This window comes from Miscanthus floridulus, chromosome 19 (assembly GCF_019320115.1).
Source record: "Miscanthus floridulus cultivar M001 chromosome 19, ASM1932011v1, whole genome shotgun sequence".
NCBI classification, from domain to species: Eukaryota; Viridiplantae; Streptophyta; class Magnoliopsida; order Poales; family Poaceae; genus Miscanthus; species Miscanthus floridulus.
The window spans coordinates 99771075-99793397 of NC_089598.1; the positions used below are offsets into that span (position 1 = coordinate 99771075).

The 22323-nt window shown below is 57.7% G+C and overlaps 1 protein-coding gene across 1 annotated transcript; it reads left to right on the forward strand.

The window, feature by feature from the left end:
- Positions 1–16555: 16555 nt before the first annotated feature.
- Positions 16556–18929, forward strand: LOC136526479 (uncharacterized). The gene is made up of 6 exons (XM_066519138.1): positions 16556–16773; positions 16853–17615; positions 17886–18195; positions 18266–18382; positions 18461–18483; positions 18657–18929. The coding sequence occupies exons 1-6, from the start codon at positions 16556–16558 to the stop codon at positions 18927–18929; spliced, it is 1704 nt and encodes a 567-aa protein (XP_066375235.1).
- The last annotated feature ends 3394 nt before the right edge of the window (positions 18930–22323 follow it).

Here is a 22323-nt window from a genome sequence, read left to right on the forward strand (position 1 = left end):
CATCCTGTAGCTTGGCAACTGTCTCTAGTAGACTAGCTCGCTCATGTGCTCCCTGCAAGTCTCGCTCCTGGTACTCCCACCGAAGGGCCTGGTCCTGACGTCTCCTCTGCTCTAGCTGGGTCACATACCTATCCTGCTCCAGTAGGTGAATAGCTGAGACGTGAAGGCATCTGTCCTCCTCAGCAAGGATAACTCGGCCGGCTGTGAAACTCTGCTCACTAGGGGTAAGGCTGAGGTCGAGGGCCTAGGGAAGTAGACGGAACTCTGTCGTCTTCAGGTGCTTGTAGTGGTCCCTCATCACTCTACGAAGTGCCTTGTGCGAGATAGCTCGCAGTCCCTCCTCGACGGTGTCCTCTATAGTCAAATCGGTGGAAGCTGGGACAGAAGGTAAGGTAGTGCTAGCTAGGAACTCGACTGAGGTGACAATCGGTCCTTCAATTCCTCCTTCCTGAGCTGGCTTCTCGGTGCAGGTGACCTTGGCAAGCTCATCGGGGACACCTAACGTGACGAGAACTCGGCAGAGGGTCTGTGCAAAACCCCCGAGCTCACGTAGGTCAAAGGTAAGCTTGGCGTGGTCCAGAGGTAGCGGTCCTAGAGGTGGCCAGTCGACGTTCGTTGCCATCTGCATGTTTCAAGGGGACATGTGTTAGCAGGTCAATAAATAGATAAGCCTTGCATAAAAGTAAATGCAGGGTCGGTATATAACCGAAAGAAGGGTTGTCCACGTCCTATTCTATCGTCCATTTCTGAGGGTTTTGTCCTATGGTCAAGTATGGCTCTGATACCAACTGAAACGACCTAATTTCCGCGAAAGGAAATCCACAGAGTCGAAGTGTAATAAGACCGTGGTAGATCATATCACCTAAATTCTAGTCGAATATCACATCCATACAACGATAATATCAGAGTACAAATAGTGCGGAATTATATAAATTATTACATCACCGCATTGGCGGAATCAAAAGCAACGTTCATTCAGAACAACTTGAAGATAAGATCACCAAACTCGAGCATAGGCACAAACCCCTCAACCCTCAAACTCCTCGGAGCTATACTCCACAGTAGAACCTGTATGCCAAAATTTATCAGTACGATTTGTACTGGCCACTCCCAACCCTATGAGCATTGCTTTGTGGAAATTGGATGCAAGTTGGATATAATCAAAAGGAACCTATAAGGCTGGGGTTTCCTATGAATCAACATATCAGTATTTATTAACAGTTGGTCAAGTTTTAACACCATTCACACACCCATCCCACCCCATTTCCATTCCAGAGCCAGGTTTCGATCCTCGAAAACGACATACCACCATGTCCACACCATCACCATACCATACCATCGCTCAGTCGATAGGCCAACTCCCTCTCGGCACTGTCTCAAGGCCCGTAGCCCCTGGCTACGACCGAACTCTCACTTCCAGGGGGGAGAAAAAGAGGACTCATCTCACTATCTAGTTTAAGCGAAACCCAGGAAAGGTCCATTGCCAATGAGTCGGCACATGTATCGATCGATCAACCATACACTCTACAGAGGTTTTACATCACCACAAGATCCGCCTTCCTCGCTGACCGTCGTCAACTGGGCTAATTCCGGCCGCTTGCTAGCCTAGGATAATGCCACTCTACCATTCAGCCCTGGTACACCCCAAGTCTAGTTTGGGGTGGCTGAAACTGTGAGTCATGAGCCAGGTCCACAAGGTCTCCATGAAGTCTCGGAAGGGTGTGGGGGAAATTCTCCGCACCCCGTACCTCCCTCGCACTGTCCGCTATCAACCTAGCAGTAGTGGCAATATCCTACCAAGTAGTCTGGCCGTCCCGCACCATATAGGGCGAGTGGTACGTAAGGCTTCCTGGTGATTCTGAGTACTAGTAAGTCCTTAGGGTTGACCAAGCCAGAATGTCTTCATCAGGGTTTCCATTTATCGTGCCACCACAGCACCTCCATCCCGGGCTCCTCCCATCACAGGTTCACACCCAGGACCACCTCATATACCATTTACCCACCACAGGTATCCATTCTAGGGGTGCCCAGGTAGCACCCCACGGCAAGACTTGCCCTAGGCTCGTCGTATACTCCAACTTGGTCAACACAACCCTCACCCTCCACACACACCCAAGTCACACACGCAGCACTCTCCCCGTAGTCCAGAATACACCACGCATAAATGTAGTATAAGCGTAGTAGATGTACAAACAAATAAAATATAGCAGTAAGCGTATGTCTAACCTAATAGCAGGGTATGCAGGGGTAAGGTTGCGTCAAGGTAAAGGCCATCAGGAAAGCATACTACCATGCAAGTCCTATCATAGTATGATTATAACAGTAAAGTAAAGCAATAGCAGTTCTACATTAGCCATGCGTAATAGGTACTACGAGATTGGGTGGGATGTGGCACCTTCAGTGTAGTCGTCTCTGTACTCCTCACGGTACTCACGATCATCGTCTGTCTGATTCTCCTCCGAGTCTGCAAACGATCGCATTATAGTCGCGTCAGCGACGTCTATAGAATAGCACAAAGAAGCAATGAAAATTCAAAAGAGCCAAATGCACTCAAACATGGGTTCATTGCGTAGAGCTTGATTTTAGATGAATTTTGGTCCTGGTTTCATATTTTACTGAGGTCATATGAATTAGTTATGAATTTCCGAAGTTTAAATCTATTTTTGAAAATGGAAAAAGGCTGAATTATTCCTGGGCTGACACGTGTCATGCTGTGGTTGGTCCACGTGGCTTGCTGACGTCAGCATCACGGTTCTGAGCTGACAGGTGGGGTCCTGCTGACGTCAGCATGACGTCATCAATGTCGGTCAACAGCGAGTCAACGGTCAACGGTCAGGGTCACTGACATGTGGGGCCTGGCTGCTGACGTCAGCAGCTGATGTCAATGTGACGTCAGCATGATGTCACCCAGGCTGCGTGGGCTGCTGACATGTGGGTCCCGTGTGACGTCAGCATGACGTCAGCGTCTGTCGTGTGGGTCCAAAGTGTCCGTGTCACTGACATGTGGGCCCAGGTCAACGGTCAACGTTGACCAGTCAACGGTCAGCACGGCCGGGTCTCAAACGGGCTTCGGGTTGGGCCGGTCTGGGCCGGGCCGGGTCGAACACGTGGCGTGCTGTGGCGCAGCCACGTCATGGCCGTGGGCTCTTATTGGGCTTCGTCCACAGTGCGGCTCACACCGTGTGGCTCACGGTGGACCAGCGCTCATGGTCCATGGACTTACGGCAGGGCGCATGGTGGACCAAGTCCACCGTCTCTTCTCCTTGGCTCGGCTCACGTGCACCGAGCTCATGCATGGGTGGCCGGCGAGGGGGTGTTCCCCTGTTTTCTTCCGCGGCGGTGCTCCTGTCGGTGGCGAGTGCCCGGTGAGCCTCCATGGCAGTGCTGGTGTCCGATTGGGGAGGGGGAAAGCTTCCCCGGGCCACGGCGATCATGATCCTAAGGTCTAAGTGGTGGTCGAGGTCCTCCAGTGCGTTGGCCACGGCGGCCGCCGGCTCGGTAGTGCTCGCCGGTGGCGAGGCCGCGCACGCAGGCCCTCCAGTGGCTAGTGCTGGGCAGATGAGGCTTCTACGGCTTCGTGTGGACGCGGCGAGGGCGTCCCGAGCTCGAGGCAGGGTTTTGGTTTCCCGGTGGCCGGTGGGGCTCCAGCGGCCATGGCGACATGGTGACGACGGCGATGCGCACGGTTGATCAAGGGGGCTCCCGCGGGGTGGTCACGGCATGGTCGCGGGGTGTGCGTGGGTGCGTGTGTTCCTAGTGGCCGGAGACAAGGCGCTGGCCTACGCGCTCCAGGTGTGGAGCGCCATGGCCGACGGTGAGGTTCGGCGGCAGAGAGAGACCGGAAGGGGGGGTGCTCACCGTGGGTGGCGTGGAAGAATGGATGGTGGTGCCGTGTCGATTCGAGGTCGTGTAGCTCCGGTAGCCGTGCAGTGCCGTGCCGAACCGCGTCGGTGAGGTAGACGACGGCGTCGCTCTCGGCTCCGGCGGTCTCCTCCCCCACAGCGGCTTCGGCGTTTCTCCCTCTTCTTCCTCTTCTCCCTCTTGGCTTGGGTGGGCTGTGGACGGCCACCAAGGTGGCGGCGGGGTGACGGGACGAGCGTTAGGGCTCCGGGGCTGGGGCTTTTATAGCCGGAGCTCCGAGCTCCAAGGCGGACGGCTGTGGATTGCGTCAAGCGCATCGAGTGGCATCGCGAGGCGTGGGTGGTTGGCACGGAGTTTGCGTGGGCGCGGCGCCAAGGGGGGGCAAGGCCATGGTCCGGGCGTGACCCCCTGGCCCGCTCGGCTGGCGGTTGAGCGTGAGCGTGAGGAAGATGAGCAGGGGAGGGCTGTCATGCGGGGTCCGTTGGCAGCGACTGCGGGCGAAGGGAAAGGGGCGCGCGGGTGAGCAGCGCTCGGCTGACATGCGGGGCCCAGTGGCAGCGACAGCGAGCGAAGGCGGGGAGGCGCGGGGCGTGAGCGGCGTGCGGGGCTGGCTGCTGGGCCTGCGCGTGTTGGGCCGGCTTGCTACGCGCTGGCAGGGCTGTGCTGGCGGGCCGAGAAGCTAGGCTGCGAGGCCTGGGCTGCGTGTCCTTCTCCCCTTTTTCTTTTCTTTTCTGTTTTCTATTTTCTTTTTCCTCTCCTTTGTTTGAATTTTTGAATTCTAATTTGGTGCACTTTATTCATTGGAGTCTTTGGATATGTGGCCCACTTCATCCTCTTTTATATATTAGGAATTTATTTAGCTATTTTGTATAACAAAAATGGGGTGGTTTTGTTATACAATAAATAGGATTAGTTTTTCCTTTTTAAATATTTATCCTTTGGTTTGAGTCATAATTTCTTCATGGTGTTTTCTTTAAAGGGGTTTTTAGGCATGACATAAAATAAATGAAAATCCAAATCACAATTTGAGTTAACAATGTATGCAACCCTTTATTTGTTAGAAATTAAATAACATAATCAGCAAATGTCATGCTATGCTTATGTGATGACTTGGGTTGGTGTTATGCCTAATGCAGCCCTAAGGTTGGCTTTCTATACATGACACTCATCACTACATGGGAGTTCCAAGAAAAAAAATTTGTAGTTGGTATTTTTGGTGTATGGATTTTTGGGTTGTTACATTGAGTCCGCCTAAGTCTTCATCTGAGCCATTCGCTATCCGTTGGAGGAGGTCTTCCAGCTGTGGGTCTGAGGACGACATGGCTGATTGCTTGCAAGGATGCTGTTGATTATTGGAGTTCGGCGCGAAGAACTACTGCAGATCATGCATGATGCTTGGAAGAATGGGGCGCCCAATTGGAGAGTGCGCTCCAAACAGATCCTCCGTCAAAACTAGGGAAACTTCATCCAGCGACACCAAAACGCTTCCAGGGTGAGCTGCAGATGACGAACCTGAGGCGAGCGGCCCCTGAATGGGTAGCTCAGAGGGGGGAGAAGCTGGATCTGTGGGGGGTGGGGGGGCATGTTCTGATTTGGTGGATTAGTGGTGGATTTGGGGGTGTCAGGGGGCTCAAGGGCGTAAGGCTCGTCGCCTCATGCGAGAGGGGTTGTAGTGGCATTCCGGTTGGGCAGATCGGGTTCCTCGAACTGGGGGGATGGGCTTGGATCTGGCCAATGGGAGGTGGGTTAGACACCAGCAGAAAGTGGATCTAGCGTCGGGATGGCAGGATCTGGGGGAGGTTCGTCACCGTCGGGGGGAGGTTCGCCGTCGTCGGGCGGAGGGGGGCGGGGTGGGAGGCGGAGCGAGAGCCATCCGTCGGGGGGAGTCGATATATCAGCTAGAATCTACAGTATTTTTCTCTCATAACAAAACAGCTTCAGCCGACTTTAATACCAGCCGAACAGCGACAGGAACGGCGACTACGCATACCGTCCGTCCACTTGTACGCTGCTCTGATCTCTCCCTGCTGGGCGGCTCATTGGCCATGCTGGTCTGGTGTGATCGATCTCTCTCTGCAGATCCCCCCTGACCCTGCTGCTGCTCATACAGCACACAGATCTGGGGATGCATCGGCGGCCAAGTGGCTCGGCACTTACGCACTCCAGCTCGCCAGCCAGCCAGCCACGTTGGTCACACAACGGACACCGGTGTGCCACTCCCTCACTCCACGACAGCAATCACTCGACTCCTGGCACTTGCTTCTGGCCCAGTTGTGTTTCAGTTAAACTAAGCTGAGCTAGCTAACCCAACGGAACAAACAAATCTCCCACTGGCTGGCTGGCCATCCACCATGCATTACCAGTTGCTTTTGCTTCCCCAAGGACTCCTCTACTCCAAAAAAAAATACTCCTAGGAACATGTACTCTACTTAAAAACAAAGCAGCAACATGGGAAGAGCAGCAAGCAGAGGGCAGTACAGGCTGTCCATGTCCATGTCCATGTCCCTCCAGCCTCCGCTAGCGTTCAATAAACAACATGGTGTCACAGGTGGAGCCCCGCGACAGAACATACATAATTGCGCTTATACACGATTATTAATTATTAGCACCAGAGCATTAGTAGCAATTGATTAATAATCAATTAACGAGGCCCTTTTTGTGTTTTATACTGTACTGTACCATGGCAGGCGCCAGGCGGTCTCCCGGCGGTGCGGCAGGAAGTCACGGCGCCGGACGGTGGCAGCCGTCGCGTCGCGGCCGCGAGAGACCCGTCGGACCGACGGCCGGCCGGACGGAGCAGGCGACCAGCGTGCGACTGCAGGTGCTGGGTGGAGGGCTGGAGGCAGTGCCGGGAAAGGCGAGCGCTCCAGCCCCAGCCATTGGCACGGCTTCTGATGGATCTCTGAATCTGAGCTCGGCTGAGCTCTTTTTTTCTTTTCTTTTCTTTTTCTTTTATCTCCTCCATCAGGCTTGCGCCGCATGCTGAGGCCTGACGGGTCCCCGCCCGCAGGCGCGGCTCGACGGACGCCGGCACCGCGTGGCGCAGGTGAGTGACATGGGACGCCTAAATTTAGGGACGCCCACTCGGCCACGCCGTGGCGGCAACGATCGCGGTGAGTGACGCCTGTGCCTTTGCCCTCTGCCGTGAGTAAAGAAAACCTGGCCAGTGGCCACCATCACCATGCCGCCTGCCTGCGCTGCGCGAATAGGCGAGCGCATGCGCGGCGCAGTGCCCGGATCCAGAGCAGATCGAGCCGGAGCGCCGCGGGGAGGGGAACCGGGTCTGGCCGGACCGCCCCGCCCCGGTTTTTTTCCCCCATCGCGCATTTGCGTGCCACTGCCCTGGCTCTGTCCCTATATCCCATGAATGAACCGGCACCTACTCCTCAGCATGTGCTGACTCCGATGCAGTGCAGGTAACCACAGACAAATGAGGGCTTGCTTGCTGCAACTGCGTGACTGCGTCTGCGTGCCCGGATTTCCATCGCTCTGCCCCAGAAATGCTGCCATTATTTTGTTTTGTTCGCATCGGCATCGCGTTGCCATTCAAACTTCGAACCAACACATGGAACAGTAGCTGATCTGAACAATGTCCCGTTAAGATCATAGGCACCGTTTTTTCGAAGATTTCCCACCATTTCAATTCGCATTCAACCAAATCAGAAGAGCGGTAGCAGTACAAAACTCGAATTTACAGTCGAGCCAAAAAAGAAAAAGAAAAAGAAAAACAGTCAATTGATTAGACAACCTCCCCCATCGTCGTCGTCTCCACAGAACAAACAAAATCAGTTAAAACCAACCAGCAGCCAAGCTATCCATCCTCTCATCGTCATGATGGTCGATGGCTTGCAACAGCCCTTCTGCATGCAAACGAGACAAACACGAGGTCGCGGGGCTTCGGGCTGCCCGGTCAAGTCAAACGTCCGGCCGGGGTTCGTCAAATCAGCCGGAGGATCTCGCCAGCTCGCCGCTCCACCCTTGCGCCTTCCGCCCCAGCGACGACCTGGACCTCGCGGCCGCCGCCGCCGCTGCAGGTGCCGTGGCGTCCTTGGCTGCGCCGGTGTCTTTCTTGTCCTTGAAGAAGCCGAACACGGGGCGCGGGCACACGGGCACGTTGAGCACCACGGGCACCACGCGGACGCCGGACGAGTAGGACCGGTCCACCGCCGCGCGGGACCGCGACTTGGACGCCGCGTGGAAGCTGCAGGGGGAGCTGGAGCTGCGTTCCAGCCCCTGGAACACGATCTTGCCCGACGAGCTCATGCGCGGGGAGTCCACGGAGAGGCAGCGCGGGGGTGGCGGCGGCGACGGACGGCGCCGGGCCGGGCTGCGCCAGGCGCGGGTGGACGAGGTGTTGGAGGAGGAGGTGGAGTGGCGGTGGTGGGAGTGGGAGTCGGACGAGCGGCGGACCAGGCGGATGCGGGGTGGGTTGGGGTCGGCGGCGGCGGAGTCGAGCGAGAGGCGGGGCACGTCGTCGTGGTCGTGCCCGGAGGAGGAGGACGAGGAGGAGAGCGAGAAGCGGGAGGACGCCAGCGACAGCGACGCCTCCGAGTCGGAGCTGTCGCGGAGGAGGAGCGGCGCCGACGCGAGGTCCGACGCCGCCGCGCCCGACGCGCGCCCGGTGGTGTTCCGCTGAAGCAGGAGCTTCAGCGACCTCGCCGCCGCGGAGTTCGTCGCCCTCGCCGGCGCGGGGGTCTTCGCCGCCGTGGGCGACGGCGACGGAGACGCTGACGCCTTGGCGCTCGGGCTCTGCGCGGCCGCCGCCGCTCTCTTGAGCCCCAGCAGCTCGCGCCAGCGGCTAGAGCAGCTGGGCGCCTTGGGCGAGAACGCGTAGGGGTCGGTGCCGTCAGCCGCCGCTGCTACCGCCGCGGCGCGGAGAGGCTTGATCGGCTCCGTGCTGGGCGCCGGCATTGCCATTGCCTCCTCCGGCAGCAGCGCCGGCGCGGGTGCGGCGGCGGCCGCCTCCGGATCCGGCAGAGGCGCCGCCGCTGCCGCCTTCCTCAGCGGCAGCAGCTTGCCGTCGGCGAAGAGCTCGTCCGCGGGGAGCATGGTTGCGGAGCCGCCGAGGCTGAACTCGAAGTCGATGAAGTCCTTGGAGATCGCGGGCTCCGGCGTCGCCGCCACGGCCATGGCGACGGGATCCACCACCACCAGGTCGGCGGCGTCGCGGCTGAAGGACACGCGCGGGCTGCTGAGCCACCCGTACGGCACCGGCACGGCGGCTGGCGCGGCCGCGGGGAGGTTACTGGCGACGGCGGAGGCCATGGACCGCGGCGGTGGCTACGCGCATCAAAGTCGGAGCCTTGCGCACTACGCAGTGTGTGTGAGAGAGTGAGTGGCAATCTTGCTGGAGCTGCCGGTACGCGCGGTGGCTAAATCCAGTGGCGGGCGGTGGGCGGGGAGCAGCCGGGAGCGACGTGAGACGGGGTAACGGTGGTAAAGCCGCGGATATATATAAGCGGGTAAGGGGAAAATGCGAAATGGTTTTGGGGCCTCGCTGGCTCGCTCAACTGGACGGCCGGTTCGCGGAAGCAGAGGCGGCCTTTGAGCGGGGCGCTCCGGGTGCGCGCAGAGGCGGCAGCGGGGAGCTCGTCGGGTTCCGGGTTATATTTTTGTAACGGCACCGGCCACGGCCTACAGCTACGGCCAGGGGAGATACAGAGGGGGGGACTTCCAGCGAACCATGGCGATGTCCAGTGGGTTCCTGCTGCGTTTGCAGTCTTGTGGGCTTGTGGCTGATGCGAATACGAGTGGAGTGGGATCTCAATTGCTAGACTGGTGCTTTATCAATCTTCTGCAGCGGCATGGTTCGAGATACGATTGGAGTACTACTAGCTAGTGAGTACTCTCCTGAAGCACGTACGTACAACATGCATGTGCAGGATGGAGTTGCAAATATTTTATCAGAGCAACCAAAGAGCAATAAACGATCTGTCACGAGCACACGATAATAGTTGTCGATAGATTTCTTTATATGAAATAGGTCAGGCTTTTTTATCATTTTAATTTAACTTAACATAGAATGTACTTATATAGCTACGTTAAAACTGTACAATAGTGAAACACCACAAACTAAAGAAATAAATAAAGCAAAACAAATAGAACTTACACATGCTAAAGAGCTAAAGTTATAATAAGTTTAAACAATAAGAAATCATGATTGAAAAAAAAATAGTCAAGGTGCACATCACAAAAGCAACATTTGGTGGTCGAATCTAGCTAACAGATTTTGCTGGAAAATTTGTCGACAGATATGTTGCCCTAGTTGTACTTTTGCCTTTTCGACATGCAAGTTTAAAGTGTTAACTAGCGGAATTTATATATAAGGATTATATTCAAAGCATCTAGACACCTAATTCGGTTTTGACGATTAATGACGACACAATCCATTACGACTAACATTTGTTTTGCAACGGACAATTGCTTGTTGAGGTCACAATGGTGGGTATTGATTGAGCTCATATGTTTTTATGCCCCTAATGATGGATTTCGATTGGTTTTTCAAAGGATATGCATGAAGGTTAAGGATGAGCTGGTTCTAAGTGTTGTTTAGCCTTGAGTGGATGAGCGAGTAGCCAGATTCTTTCTTTTTTATTTGGTCTCACTATAAAGAGGTGTATGAACAAGTGGCTTGACCTAAATGTGTCTAGTGAGTGGATGTGATGCACACTTGTGAAAACTAGCACTAGGTAGCTCGGAGAAATCCAAGGATGGATGTAGCGAATCTCAAAGAAGATAAAATAGATGAAATGCACATGCTTTATGAGCACCGCAGCTCTCTGGTGTGGGTAATGGAGAAACCACCGGAGCTTGGAAGAATAATGCATGGCTAGGGTTTGTTCTTATATAGTTCACCGAGTAATTCTAGTGAAATCACTGTAGATTAGCACTAGAGTGAAAGCACAAAGAGGGTGCGCAGTTGATTGAGAGGCAAAGACTACACCAGAGTTCTCTAGTGTTGTATCAAAGATTGGTTACAGAGTGGATATTTTCTGAGAAGAAACAGACTCATTGGAATTCTATGGTGCTCCACCCGACTACCCACCAGAGTTATCCTCGTACAGTAACGTCTAGTTTAAAATTTAAAGCCCTGAGTGTTGAAAGGCATTGGAACTCTCCGTTGCTGCAGAAAAAAAACATTGAAGAAATTTGATGTAATATTTTTGGCTGAGTTAAGAACTAGTTTTGGGTGTTTGGCCTATATATAGCCCATCATCTTGTGCATTTGGTGACTCTTAGAAGATAGGGATAGTTAGCTACATACATTTGGATTAAGGGGAGTGATTTGGCTTATTAGAGTGATTATAAAGTCTTGATTGAATATTATGGACTCCATTAGTGCTTAGAGAGTACCCAATGTGCATCCAGTCTTCTTAATAGGCTTGGTTATGTCAAGTGAGAGTTTGTGCTTATGAAGGAGTGCACCCTAGCAAAGAATCACCGAGGGAAATGCTGCAAAAGCATGTACGAAGGCACTTGCGGATAATGCATAATATATTCATGACCTCTCATATGTTCGATTACAAACTTTATATGTAACAGCCCACATGCATAATCTGTTCAACGGAGACACGAGGATATGATATGTTTTTTTCAAAGGTTTGTTCAGGACATTTGTTTGTGAATCATACGATGTGTTCTCCATTTTCTTTATATGGGAAGGTAATAATTTGTAAATTATGTGCCTTTGTATTTCCTTATATGTGCTTCAACTTGGGCTTACATCAGGTATGTAGGGACCTCCACCTCCCTCTTAGGCACCAGGATTTTCCCCTAGATTTATGTAGTTAAGCCAACTATGGAGCGGACACAATCCCCGTATTTGACCATAGTAATAAGAAATCTTATCTTCCACTCAATTAGTCAATTTATGTTTTTTTAAACTGTCGGTGTTTCGGACCGGGGGGGTCCTCAACCGACGAGTAAATTTATGCTGCGTGCTCCCGAACCGGATGGTGATGTAAAGAGACATAAGGTTTATACTAGTTCAGGCAATCGAGGCCCTACGTCCAGTCTGAGAGATCGATCTTGTATTCCTTGCACCGGAGTGCTCGTAGTAGGGGGTTACAAGCTAGGTGAGAGAGGGAGCTAGCCCCAGGTCTCGGCGGGGGTGGTGCGGGCTGCTTGAGGCGTTGTTCTCAAGCAGCGTGGAAGTGTGTAGTTCTATTGGTGTGTTCGTCTTTCTGCTCGTTGCTCTCTCTCCCTAGAAATGGCCCCGGTCCCTCCCTTTTATACTCTAAGGGAGAACCAGGAACGTACATACATAGCGTTCTATAAATGGGGGTGGCGTGTCCGAGCCCTGTAGCCGGCCACTGTTGTGGTATGGTCGATGGAGTGGCCCCGTCCTTGTCGTGCAGAAGTGACGCGCCTGTCATACTTGGTCTTGTGCGTCGTGGGGCTCCAGTACAGCTTGAGGCAGGACATGGCGGGCGACGTGCTGGTCATCATGCGATGACGTCGTAGGGAGCCGTGGCTCTGCAGATGCCGAGGCCGAGCCATCGTGGGGGGCTCGGCGGACATGGATCCTCAGGCTGCCGAGCCCCTGAAGCAAACTGCCGAGGCCTTGGAGGGAATTATTGGTCCTGGGTACTGATTCCGAGGCCACAGTATCCCAGACGTGGCTCCCCACGCCGCGTTGTTCTCGGAGTAGGAGTTGGCAGCACAGTGAGGCATGGGCGTCAACCATGTGCATAGCGGTTGGCACAGTGGCGGGTAACCCCTGTCCAGTCCTGCCTCCTGTCCCGTCGGCCATTCCGCTGTACTGTGCCGAGCATGCGGCCGATGTCAGGGGCAGCAGTTGTTTGAGTTAATGCGACACGACGTTTTGTCAGAGGGACGGGTGAAGGAAGAGGCAGCGGAGTGCTACCGAGCCCGCCTCGCGCGAGACGGAGGGTCGGCGACCCGGCCGAGGCCTGCGACGAGAGGGGGTCGGCCGAGGCCTTCGGTGGGGGATCGCCCGAGGTCAGCGGTGAGGGGGCCTCGGGCGAGTCGGAGAATCGGCCGAGGCCAGCGGTTGTTAGCTGGTTTCGATCTTTACGAAGTCTAAGCGGTCATTTTTTGGTTCTTGCTTAGGGTACCCCTTCTCACGGTATCCGACAGTAGCCCCCGAGCCTTGGGGGGAGTAGAGGCACCCCCCCTAAGGTTCTGACGATAATTGGCTCTTGATAGTTCCTGTCGGGATGGTGTTTTGTTCTCGAGGTTTCGGTGGGTGCGCGCGAGCGCACCCGCCGGGTGTAGCCCCCGAGGCCCTGGAGGAGTGATTTCACTTCTTCAGGGGCTTTTTTCTCTTTCGAGTGAGGGGTTTTCATTGTGTTTGCCGGGCCCGTGGGTGCGAGTTCGGATCGCAGGGCCTCGACGATGCTGCGGGAAGAGCCCCTTAGCCTCCGCCTGGAGCGAGAGGGCCGTCAGGGGTTCCCCCGGCTTTTTGTACGACCCTCGCGCTTCCTTTTCGCTCGGAAGGAGGGGTGGAGGATGCCATGCTACCCTCGGTGGGCACGAGCAATGACATCTCCGGTGAGCTGTTATCGGGTAAGTCCGAGTGGAGGCCCGTACCCCGTTCGCTGGGGGTCGGCTAGCGGTCCGGAGACGCGCTCCAAGAGTACCGGCGGGTTTCTCTAGTGGGTGCCGAGGCCGTTCGCTGGGCCTCGGTGGCTCGGTGCCTCCCTACGGTGGGATCCCATTCGGAGACCTCCCTGCCGGTCTCGGACACGACACAGGGCGTCCCAAGCGTTTCGCTCGCTTGGGCCTCGGCCTCGTACAGGCTCGCCCGTAGTCGTCCCCGACTCTGTTGCCCTGGGGCAGCTATCGAAACCCCTGGGGGCCCAGCCTTCGAACCCCTAGACCGTAACATGCTTGGGTCGCTTGTCTTTATCTTGGGTGTAGGAAGAGCCCCCGAGCCTCCGCACGGAGCGAGAGGGTGGTCAGGGGTCCTCCTGGCTTTTTTGTTCGTCCCCCGCACGTCCTTTTCGCTCGGACGGGGGGTTGTTTGCCGAGCCCACTCGTGTGCGAGCCTGAGCCGCTGGGTCTCGGCAAAGTTGCAGGAGGAGCCCCCGAGTCTCTCGCACGGAGCGAGAGAGCGGTCAGAGGTCCCCCTGGCTTTTGGTTTGCCCCTCGCGCGTGAGGGTCTGTCTACCGAGCCCCCCTCGGGTGCGAGCCTAGGTCGCGGGGTCTCGGCGTCTTTTGCAGAAGGAGCTCCCTAGCCTCTGCACGGAGCAAAGAGGGCCGTCAGGAGTTCTTCTGGCTTTTTGAACGACCCTCGCGCTTCCTTTTCGCTCGGAAGGAGGGTTTGTTTTGCCGAGCCCCCTCGTGTGCGAGCCCAAGTCGCTGGGCCTCGGCAATGTTTTGCAGGAAGAGTCCCTTAGCCTCTGCGCGGAGCAAGAGGGCCGTCAGGGATTCTCCTGACTTTTTATTCGACCCTCGCGCTTCCTTTTCGCTCGGAAGGAGGGGTGGAATGTGCCACGCTACCCTCGGTGGGCGCGAGCGATGGCATTTCCGGTGAGCTGTTATCGGGTAAGTCCGAGTGGAGGCCCGTACCCTGTTTGCTGGGGGTCGGCTAGCGGTCCGGAGACACGCTCCAAGAGTACCGGAGGGTTTCTCTAGTGGGTGCCGAGGCCGTTCGCTGGGCCTCGGTGGCTCGGTGCCTCCCTACGGTGGGATCCCATTCGGAGACCTCCCTGCCGGTCTCGGACACGACACAGGGCGTCCCAAGCGTTTCGCTTGCTTGGGCCTCAGCCTCGTATAGGCTCGCCCGTAGTCGCCCCTGACTCTGTTGCCCTAGGGCGGTTGTCGAAACCCCTAAGGGCCCAGCCTTCGAACCCCTGGACCGTAGTGGGCTCGGTGCCCAGTTCCTTCGCCTGAAAGGAATCGGGTAGGGGTTATTTCTCTCCCTACGGCTAACAACGGCAGGCGCGTCTTTTGAGGCGGCTTTTTCGGGGAGGCAAAACGGCGCCTGCTGCTGCTGCGGTTGGACGCGACGTGGTGTCAGCCGACGGGACGTAACCGTACGCATGATTAATGAGGAGGGAGTGGGCGCATGGGCGGTAAGACCGGATCTGGATAACCGCAGCGGATTTTTGGGGGAAACCTCCCCGATTTCGTCGCCCACGATTTCGTCTCGTCCCTGCATAAATACGCAAAGAGCCTCGCCCTCCCCCTCCTTACCTTTTCCGCATTCGCTTTCGCTGCCTCCGTGCCATTGCTGAGAGCATAGAGCGCCGGGGAGGAGAAGGGCGAGAGCGAGAGACTGAAAGAAAGAGAGAGAGATTACCGCCGTAGCAGCGTCCTCCACCGCGCAATGGCTGGTGGTCCCGTCATCCTCCCGGCGGATCCCTGGGAGCGGTCTGACGTCACCGAGGAGAAGCTGCAGTCGCTCGTGGAGGCCGGCCTTCTTCGCCCGATCACCGACCCCGACGAGCCGGAGTGGATCGCTCCGGGGAACGAGTCGGAGCCGAGGCCGCGTGACGGCTACGTGGTGAGCTTCGTCGTCTTCCACGAGCGAGGCCTCGGGTCGCCGGTGGATCAGTTCATGCGGGCGCTCCCGCACTATTATGGCGTGGAGCTTCACAACTTCAGCCCCAACTCCATCGCGCAGGCGGCCATCTTCGTCGCCGTCTGCGAGGGGTACTTGGGGATCGCTCCCCACTGGGAGCTGTGGCTCCACTTGTTCTGAGCGACGTTCACCACCAAGCCGGGGGGAACGAAGGGGGCTCGGAAGGTGCTGAGGGCCGGCGGCTGCACTCTTCAGGTGCGCCAAGACCGGCAGTCCCTCTACGTCCCGGCCCAGCTGTCATCGTCCAACCGTCGTTGGTATCACAGTTGGTTCTACCTCCGCAACAACGATGGAGGACTTCCCCCTTATACCGGGCGGGTTGTAGAGGGTCAGCCAGAGAAATGGGGATATGGCGTCATCAAGGTCGATCAGCCTAGGCTGGAACCGCTCTTGAGGGCCTTGGGGAAGCTGCGTGACCGCGGCCTTTTCGGCGGCCGCGGTCGTGGCGGCTTTTCACCGCCGGAGGGTGCTGCCGCTGATGGCTCGGCGGCGGCGGCTGTTCGAGATGACCCCGAGCGATCCGATCGCCGGTATCAGGATGTCTGCCTTCGCTCTTACCGACGACGAGACCCTGCGTCGGGTTAGAGAGGCGGTAGACGGGAAGCCGAAGATCGACGATTTGATGCCAGTTCCCGATGCGCCCGTCGCGGGGGCACATTTCACTGGTAAGTTGGATGTTGCCGAGGCTTTCGCGGCCTTCTTGTTTTTCGCCTTTTTTGTCTGTTGTCTTACTTTGTCGTTCCCACAGGGGATAAGAGACGTGCGAGACTCCCCGCCGCCCGTTCCCGAGGATGCCCGGCGGCGAGCCGTGAACAGGGCGCGCGCCGAGGAGCAGAAGAAGAAGAAAGACGCCAAGGAGGCGAAGCGCACGAAGAAGCTCCTTGCGCGTGAAAAGCTGGACGCCCGTCGCCGGCGTCAGAAGCTCGACGGTCTCCCGTTGGAGCCGTCTCCCTCGTCGTCGGTGTCGGATTCTTCGGGCGACGCGGCGGGCGCGAGGTGGGGACGGCCTGCCTGGAACACCTTCCCGACATTAGGGAGATGGTGCCCGGGGCGCCGGCAAGGAGCCTGACGCTCCTAGGAGGAGGAGGTGTCCCGGGGCCAGTGGCGGCCCGTCCCGGGGCCGAGGCCGGACCGCCCGAGGCGCGGATGTCGGAGGAGCGTGCCGTCAGCCCGATGGGCTCGACGGTGGAGGTGGAGCGGGCGACGGTGGGGGCGACCCCATTGTCTCCGCGAAGGGTCGAGGAGGTGCTGGGGTCCGGCGGAGGCCAGCTGGCACCGGTGGACACAGAGGCCGTGCTGCTGTCGCCACCGCCGCCGTTGCAGAGGAGGGACGCGGTGAAGAAGCGGTTGGGCATCCGCTCGAGGTGAGCATTTTGTTAGTGAAGTTTTTTAACATCTCCTGCTTTTGTTTTGGTCGTGGGTCTGACCGTGTTTTGCCTTCAGCCGGAAGCATCAGGCGGAAGTGCCTGCCTTTGTGCCGCGCAAGGCGCTCAAGGTGGGCACGGGTTCCATCGCCCCAGGGGCGGTGGACGTACAGGAGTTGGTCGCCCAGGTAGGGGCTACCCAGGCGGCCGTGGGGCGAGAGGAGGAGGAGGAGCCTACACTCCGCGAGGCCACAGCACCTGCAGCTGTCGAGGCCACTGTGGGTGCGGCCGAGACCTCCTCGGCCGTGGAGGCCACCGAGGGCGAGGTCGAGGTCGAGGCCCCCTCGGTTGTCGAGGCCACCGAGGGGGAGGTCGAGGTCGAGGCCCCCTCGGTTGTCGAGGCCACCGAGGGCGAGGTCGAGGTCGAGGCCTCCACGGTTGCCGAGGCCCTCTGGACCTCAGGGGCCGAGGTGGTGGAGATCGCGGCGCCCGGGAACTTCGGGGCCAAAGTGGTGGAGGCCGGAATGAGCGCGGCGGCCCTAGAGGTGGAGACGGAGGTGAGGCAAGCCTCAACCCTGCCGCCAATTCAGAGCGAGCTTCCGGTACAGGGGAGCGCCCGGGAGGCGGAGGTCCGCCCGATCCCTACTGACAACGCTTCCCGGGGGAAGGGGGTGGCCGATGCCGGGGCGGCCAGCGCCGTGGAACAGCCAGCTTCGGCTTCGGGCGAGGGAAGTGCGGCCCTCGTGCGAGTGCGGCCTGAGCCGTACGGGTGGGATCACCCACGCATCTGGTGGCGGAGCCGGGACGACCCCAAGGGGGAGCCCATCTTTGCACTTGAGGACGTGGCCGAGGGGGGTCGCTGGGACACCCTCGAGTAGTACCGTAGCCTGGCGGAACGGTCGCTGCGGACAGCGCTGTCCGTCGTGGCCAATGACCTGCCCGGGGTCTCGCAGGTACGTATCCCCCTTTTCTCGTGTGACGTCGTCTTTCTCCGGGTTTACTCGTGGTGCTCAACTTGTGTTCTGCCTATCCAGGAGCTCGAGGCCCGGTCTTTCGGGAAGTCGCTGTTCCTTCGGCGGGAGAGGGGCGTCTGGGACGAGCTCTATCGGTAGAGGGAGCTGCTCGCCCACGCCAACGAGCTTCTGTCGGCGCGGAGCGCGGAGGCGGAGGATCTCCGTCTTCGCTGTGACAACCGGGAGGCTGAGGCGGCCACGGCTCAGGGGCGGGTCACCCCTTTGGCGACACGGGTCAAGGAGCTGGAGGAGGAACTGACCCGTGTGGTCGACGAGCGAGACGCCTCCAACTCCCGGGCGGAAGAAGCGAGGGCCACCGCCATAGCCACCGCCGGGCAGCTGGGTGCGGAGCAGCGGGCGCACGAGTTGACGAAAGGTGCCTTGGCAGAGGCTACCAAGGCGGCCGAGGGTGAGTCCTGTTCCCTTTGTTTCGTTCGTTTTTTCATGCGTTCGACACCTGACTTCTTGTCGCGACGCAGAACTGGAGAAGGAGGCTTCCAGGGCAGCCGAGGCCTCTCGTGTCGAGGTCCAGCGCTGGAAGGAGAAGGCCGAGGCTTCTCAGGTCAAGGTCCGGCGCCAGGAGGAGAAGGCCAAGGGTGAGTCCCGCAGGCCTCGCGCCCCTGTTTGGCTTGTTTTCTTTGACGCTTAATCCCATTCTACTTGTTTTGGCGCAGGGTTGAGCGATGAGGTCTCGCAGGTTGACCGAGGCCTCCGTCCGCGCTGCAGACAGTGCTCGATCGCGAGATCGAGGAGCACGACGTGCTGCAGAGCGCCGCTCGCGCCGTCTGCGAGGCCCTGGAGATGGAGGGGGTTCAATCGGGCAGCTCCCTTAGGAGCCGCCTGACTGCGTTGATTGGCCAAACGCGTCAGCGATTGCGAGAGGCGCTACACACAGGCGTCAAACGCGCCCTGGCCGTCGTCTCCTCGCACTACGCCGGCGTCGACGTCGAAGGCGTCAGTGACGGCTATGTCCTGTCCGAGGATGCCGTCGAGGCCGAGGAGGAGCTGACGAGGCTGGAAGCGGCAGTCGAGGGCCCCGGCACGGCGTTGGCGAAGCTGTTCGAAGAGGAGGTGGTCCCTCCTTCGCCGTCTGCCGACGCGAGGAGACCCTGCGCCTTGACCTGGGCCGAGGGGGCCATGTAATAAGTTAGATTTGTTACTGTATCATGACGTTTGTGGCCGTCGAGGCCTTTGTGAGGTGCTTGTATATATATGCGTTTTTTCTAATCGTTTTATTGTATTTCCGAGCCTCTGTCCTCTGTCTTGCCTCCGAACGCATCATCTGTAAAAACTCCCTTGGAGCCTAAGTTGTCCCTCGGGTAAAAGGTGGTGAGGGAGTTGCCGTAGCCCGGAGGCGTAGGTCGTTCTCACAGCTCGGCCGGCCTTTTAGCCTTGAGACATACTTTTGGTCCTTAGGTTCTTTACAAATGGTCTGTTAGAGCGCGCTAGAGAGAGTTTGGCGTAGGAATTTAACTGAAAATCGATTAAGAAATGGTGTCCGGGACTTAGGGGGGTTCCCCCCTTCTAGCCCCCGAGGGAGGCTCGGCCCTGCGGAGGCATGGCCGAGTCTCCCTTGAAGCATTATCGTAAAGCGTTTTACCTTCTGTTCCGATTTCTAGACAAGTCCTTTGAAAAAAAAACCCTCGGAGCCTGGGCTGCCTCTCGAGTAAAAGGTGGTGAGGGAGTTGCCGTAGCCCGGAGGCGTAGGCTTATCTCTCGGCTCGGCCAGCCTTTCGCTCTTGAGGCGAACCTCTGGTCCTTAGGTTTTTTCTGTAATCGACTTGTCCTAGTACGGGACAGGTTCCCCTTGATGGGGGTTTCTCGAAAAATTAGAACAACTAAAGACGCTTCTTTAATGTATTTCGAGAAACAAAATATACAATGCTTGGAAATTAAGGGTAGAAACGACGTAGCTGTTCTATGTTCCAAGCGTTGGTGAAGATTTCGCCCTTCTCGTTGGCTAACTTGTAGGTCCCGGGCTTCAGCACTTGAGCGACGATGTACGGCCCTTCCCAGGGTGGGGTCAGCTTGTGGCGGCCCTTGTTGCTCTGCCTCAGTCTCAGCACCAGGTCGCCCACCTTCAGGTCTCGGCTTTGGACGCGCCGGGCTTGGTAGCGTCGTAGGGCTTGCTGGTACCTGGCCGAGTGTAGCAGCGCGACGTCTCGGGCTTCCTCCAGTTGGTCGAGGGCGTCTTCGCGGGCAGTGCGGTTGCTTTGCTCGTTGTAGGCCTGTAGTCTCGAGGGAACCGTATTCCAGGTCAGTGGGGAGGATGGCCTCGGCCCCATAGACCAGGAAGAACGGTGTAAATCCCGTGGCTCGGCTCGGTGTATTCCTCAGGCTCCAAATGACCGATGGGAGTTCGGCAAGCCATTTCTTGCCGAATTTCTTCAACCGGTTATGTATCCTAGGTTTGAGACCTTGTAGGATCATGCCGTTCGCACGTTCTACTTGGCCGTTTGTCCTGGGATGTCCTACGGCCGACCAGGCCACACGGATGTGGCGGTCGTCGCAGAATGTCAGGAACTTGTGGCCGGTGAATTGCGTCCCATTGTCGGTGATGATGGTATTTGGGATTCCGAACCTGTGGATGATATCCGTAAAGAACAGCACCGCTTGCTCGGATTTGATCTGAGTGATCGGACGAGCCTCGATCCATTTAGGAGAATTTGTCGATGGCTACCAGCAGATGGGTATAGCCCCCGGGTGCCTTCTGCAGAGGCCCAACCATGTCCAGCCCCCACACAGCGAATCGGCCATGTGATGGGGATGGTTTGGAGGGCTTGGGCCGAGAGGTGCGTCTGTCGAGCGTAGTACTGGCATCCCTCGCAGGAGCGTACTAGCTTCGTGGCGTCGGCCACCGCTGTTGGCCAATAGAAACCTTGGCGGAAGGCGTTACCCACGAGCGCCCGAGGCGCCGCGTGGTGCCCGCAGACTCCCGCGTGCAAGTCCCAAAGTAGGGATTGGCCAGCCTCGGTGGTGATGCATCGTTGGAGAATACCAGATGGGCTACGCCTATACAACTCGCCGTTGTAGAGGATGTAAGTCTTGGCTCGTCGCGCAAGCCGTCGGGCCTCGGCTCTGTCCGCAGGAAGCTCTCCTCGAACGAGGCGATCAAGGAAAGGGACTCGCCAGTCCTGTTCCTTGGTCGGCCTTGGGAGGCTCTGCGTCAATCGCCATGGCCTCGGGCTCGGCTGGCGGGGATCTCGGTGGCAGAGGGGGCCTCGGGCCCTGCGGTGGGCTCGGCCGATGGGCCCTCTTCCGTCGCCGAGGCGTAGTCGACGGATGGCTTGTGGAGGTCTCTGGCGAAGACGTTCGGGGGGACCGGGGTCCGCGCCGACGCCATCTTTGCCAGTTCATCTGCGGCCTCGTTGAACTTTCACGCAACGTGGTTGAGTTCGAGACCGTCGAACTTGTTCTCTAGGCGACGTACTATCGTGCAGTACGCCTTCATTTTGGGGTCATGGTAGCTTGACTCTTTCATCACCTGATCGACGACGAGCTGCGAATCACCCCGTACGTCGAGACAGTCGCACTCCAAGTTCGATGGCGATTTGCAGGCCGTTGACGAGGGCCTCGTATTCGGCCACATTGTTGGAGGCGGCGAAGTGAAGCCGGATCATGTAGCGCATGTGTACTCCGAGGGGCGAGACCAGGAGCAGGCCCGCGCCAGCCCCAGTCTTCATCAGAGACCCGTCGAAGTACATGGTCCAGCATTCTGATTGGATCTGAACGGGTGGCAGCTGTGTGTCGGTCCACTCGGCTACAAAGTCGGCCAGGACCTGTGATTTGATCGCTTTCCGAGGCGCGAAAGACAAGGTTTCCCCCATGAGTTCGACAGCCCACTTGGCTATTCTACCCGAGGCCTCCCGGTTTTGGATTATCTCTCCCAGAGGAAAAGACGACACCACAGTCACCGGGTGGGACTCGAAGTAGTGACGCAGCTTGCGTCGAGCCAAGACTACGGTGTAAACCAGCTTCTGGATGTGGGGGTAACGCGTCTTAGTCTCGGAGAGCACTTCGCTGAAGAAGTAGACAGGTCGTTGGACGGGTAGAGCATGTCCCTTCTCCTGCCTCTCGACTACTACGGCCGCGCTGACCACTTGGGTCGTCGCGGTGACGTAGAGTAAGAGGTGCTCGCCCTCGGTGGGCGGAACCAGGACGGGGGGGGGGTTGGTGAGCAGTGCTTTGAGCCTAGGCGAGGGCTTCCTCGGCCTCGGCGGTCCAAGAAAAGCGCTCGGACTTTCTCAAGAGGCGGTACAGGGGCAGGCCTTTTTCGCCGAGGCGCGAGATGAAGCGGCTTAGGGCCGCAAGGCATCCCATGACCCTCTGCACCCCTTTGAGGTCTCGGATCGGGCCCATGTTGGTCACGGCCGAGACCTTCTCCGGGTTGGCCTCGATTCCACGTTCTGAGACTATGAATCCCAAGAGCATGCCTCGGGGAACCCCGAAGACACACTTCTCGGGGTTGAGCTTGATGCCCTTCTCTCTGAGACATGTGAAGGCAACCTCCAAGTCGCCGACGAGATCACCGGCCTTC

Excerpts from the sequence above, each read along its gene's own strand:
- LOC136526479 (XM_066519138.1), top strand. The coding sequence starts at position 16,556 with ATGTCGGAGGAGCGTGCCGTCAGCCCGATGGGCTCGACGGTGGAGGTG. Across the intron at positions 16,774-16,852 it reads CGGTTGGGCATCCGCTCGAG|CCGGAAGCATCAGGCGGAAG; the intron begins GTGAGCATTTTG and ends TTTTGCCTTCAG. Across the intron at positions 17,616-17,885 it reads CCATCTTTGCACTTGAGGAC|AGGGAGCTGCTCGCCCACGC; the intron begins GTGGCCGAGGGG and ends CTCTATCGGTAG.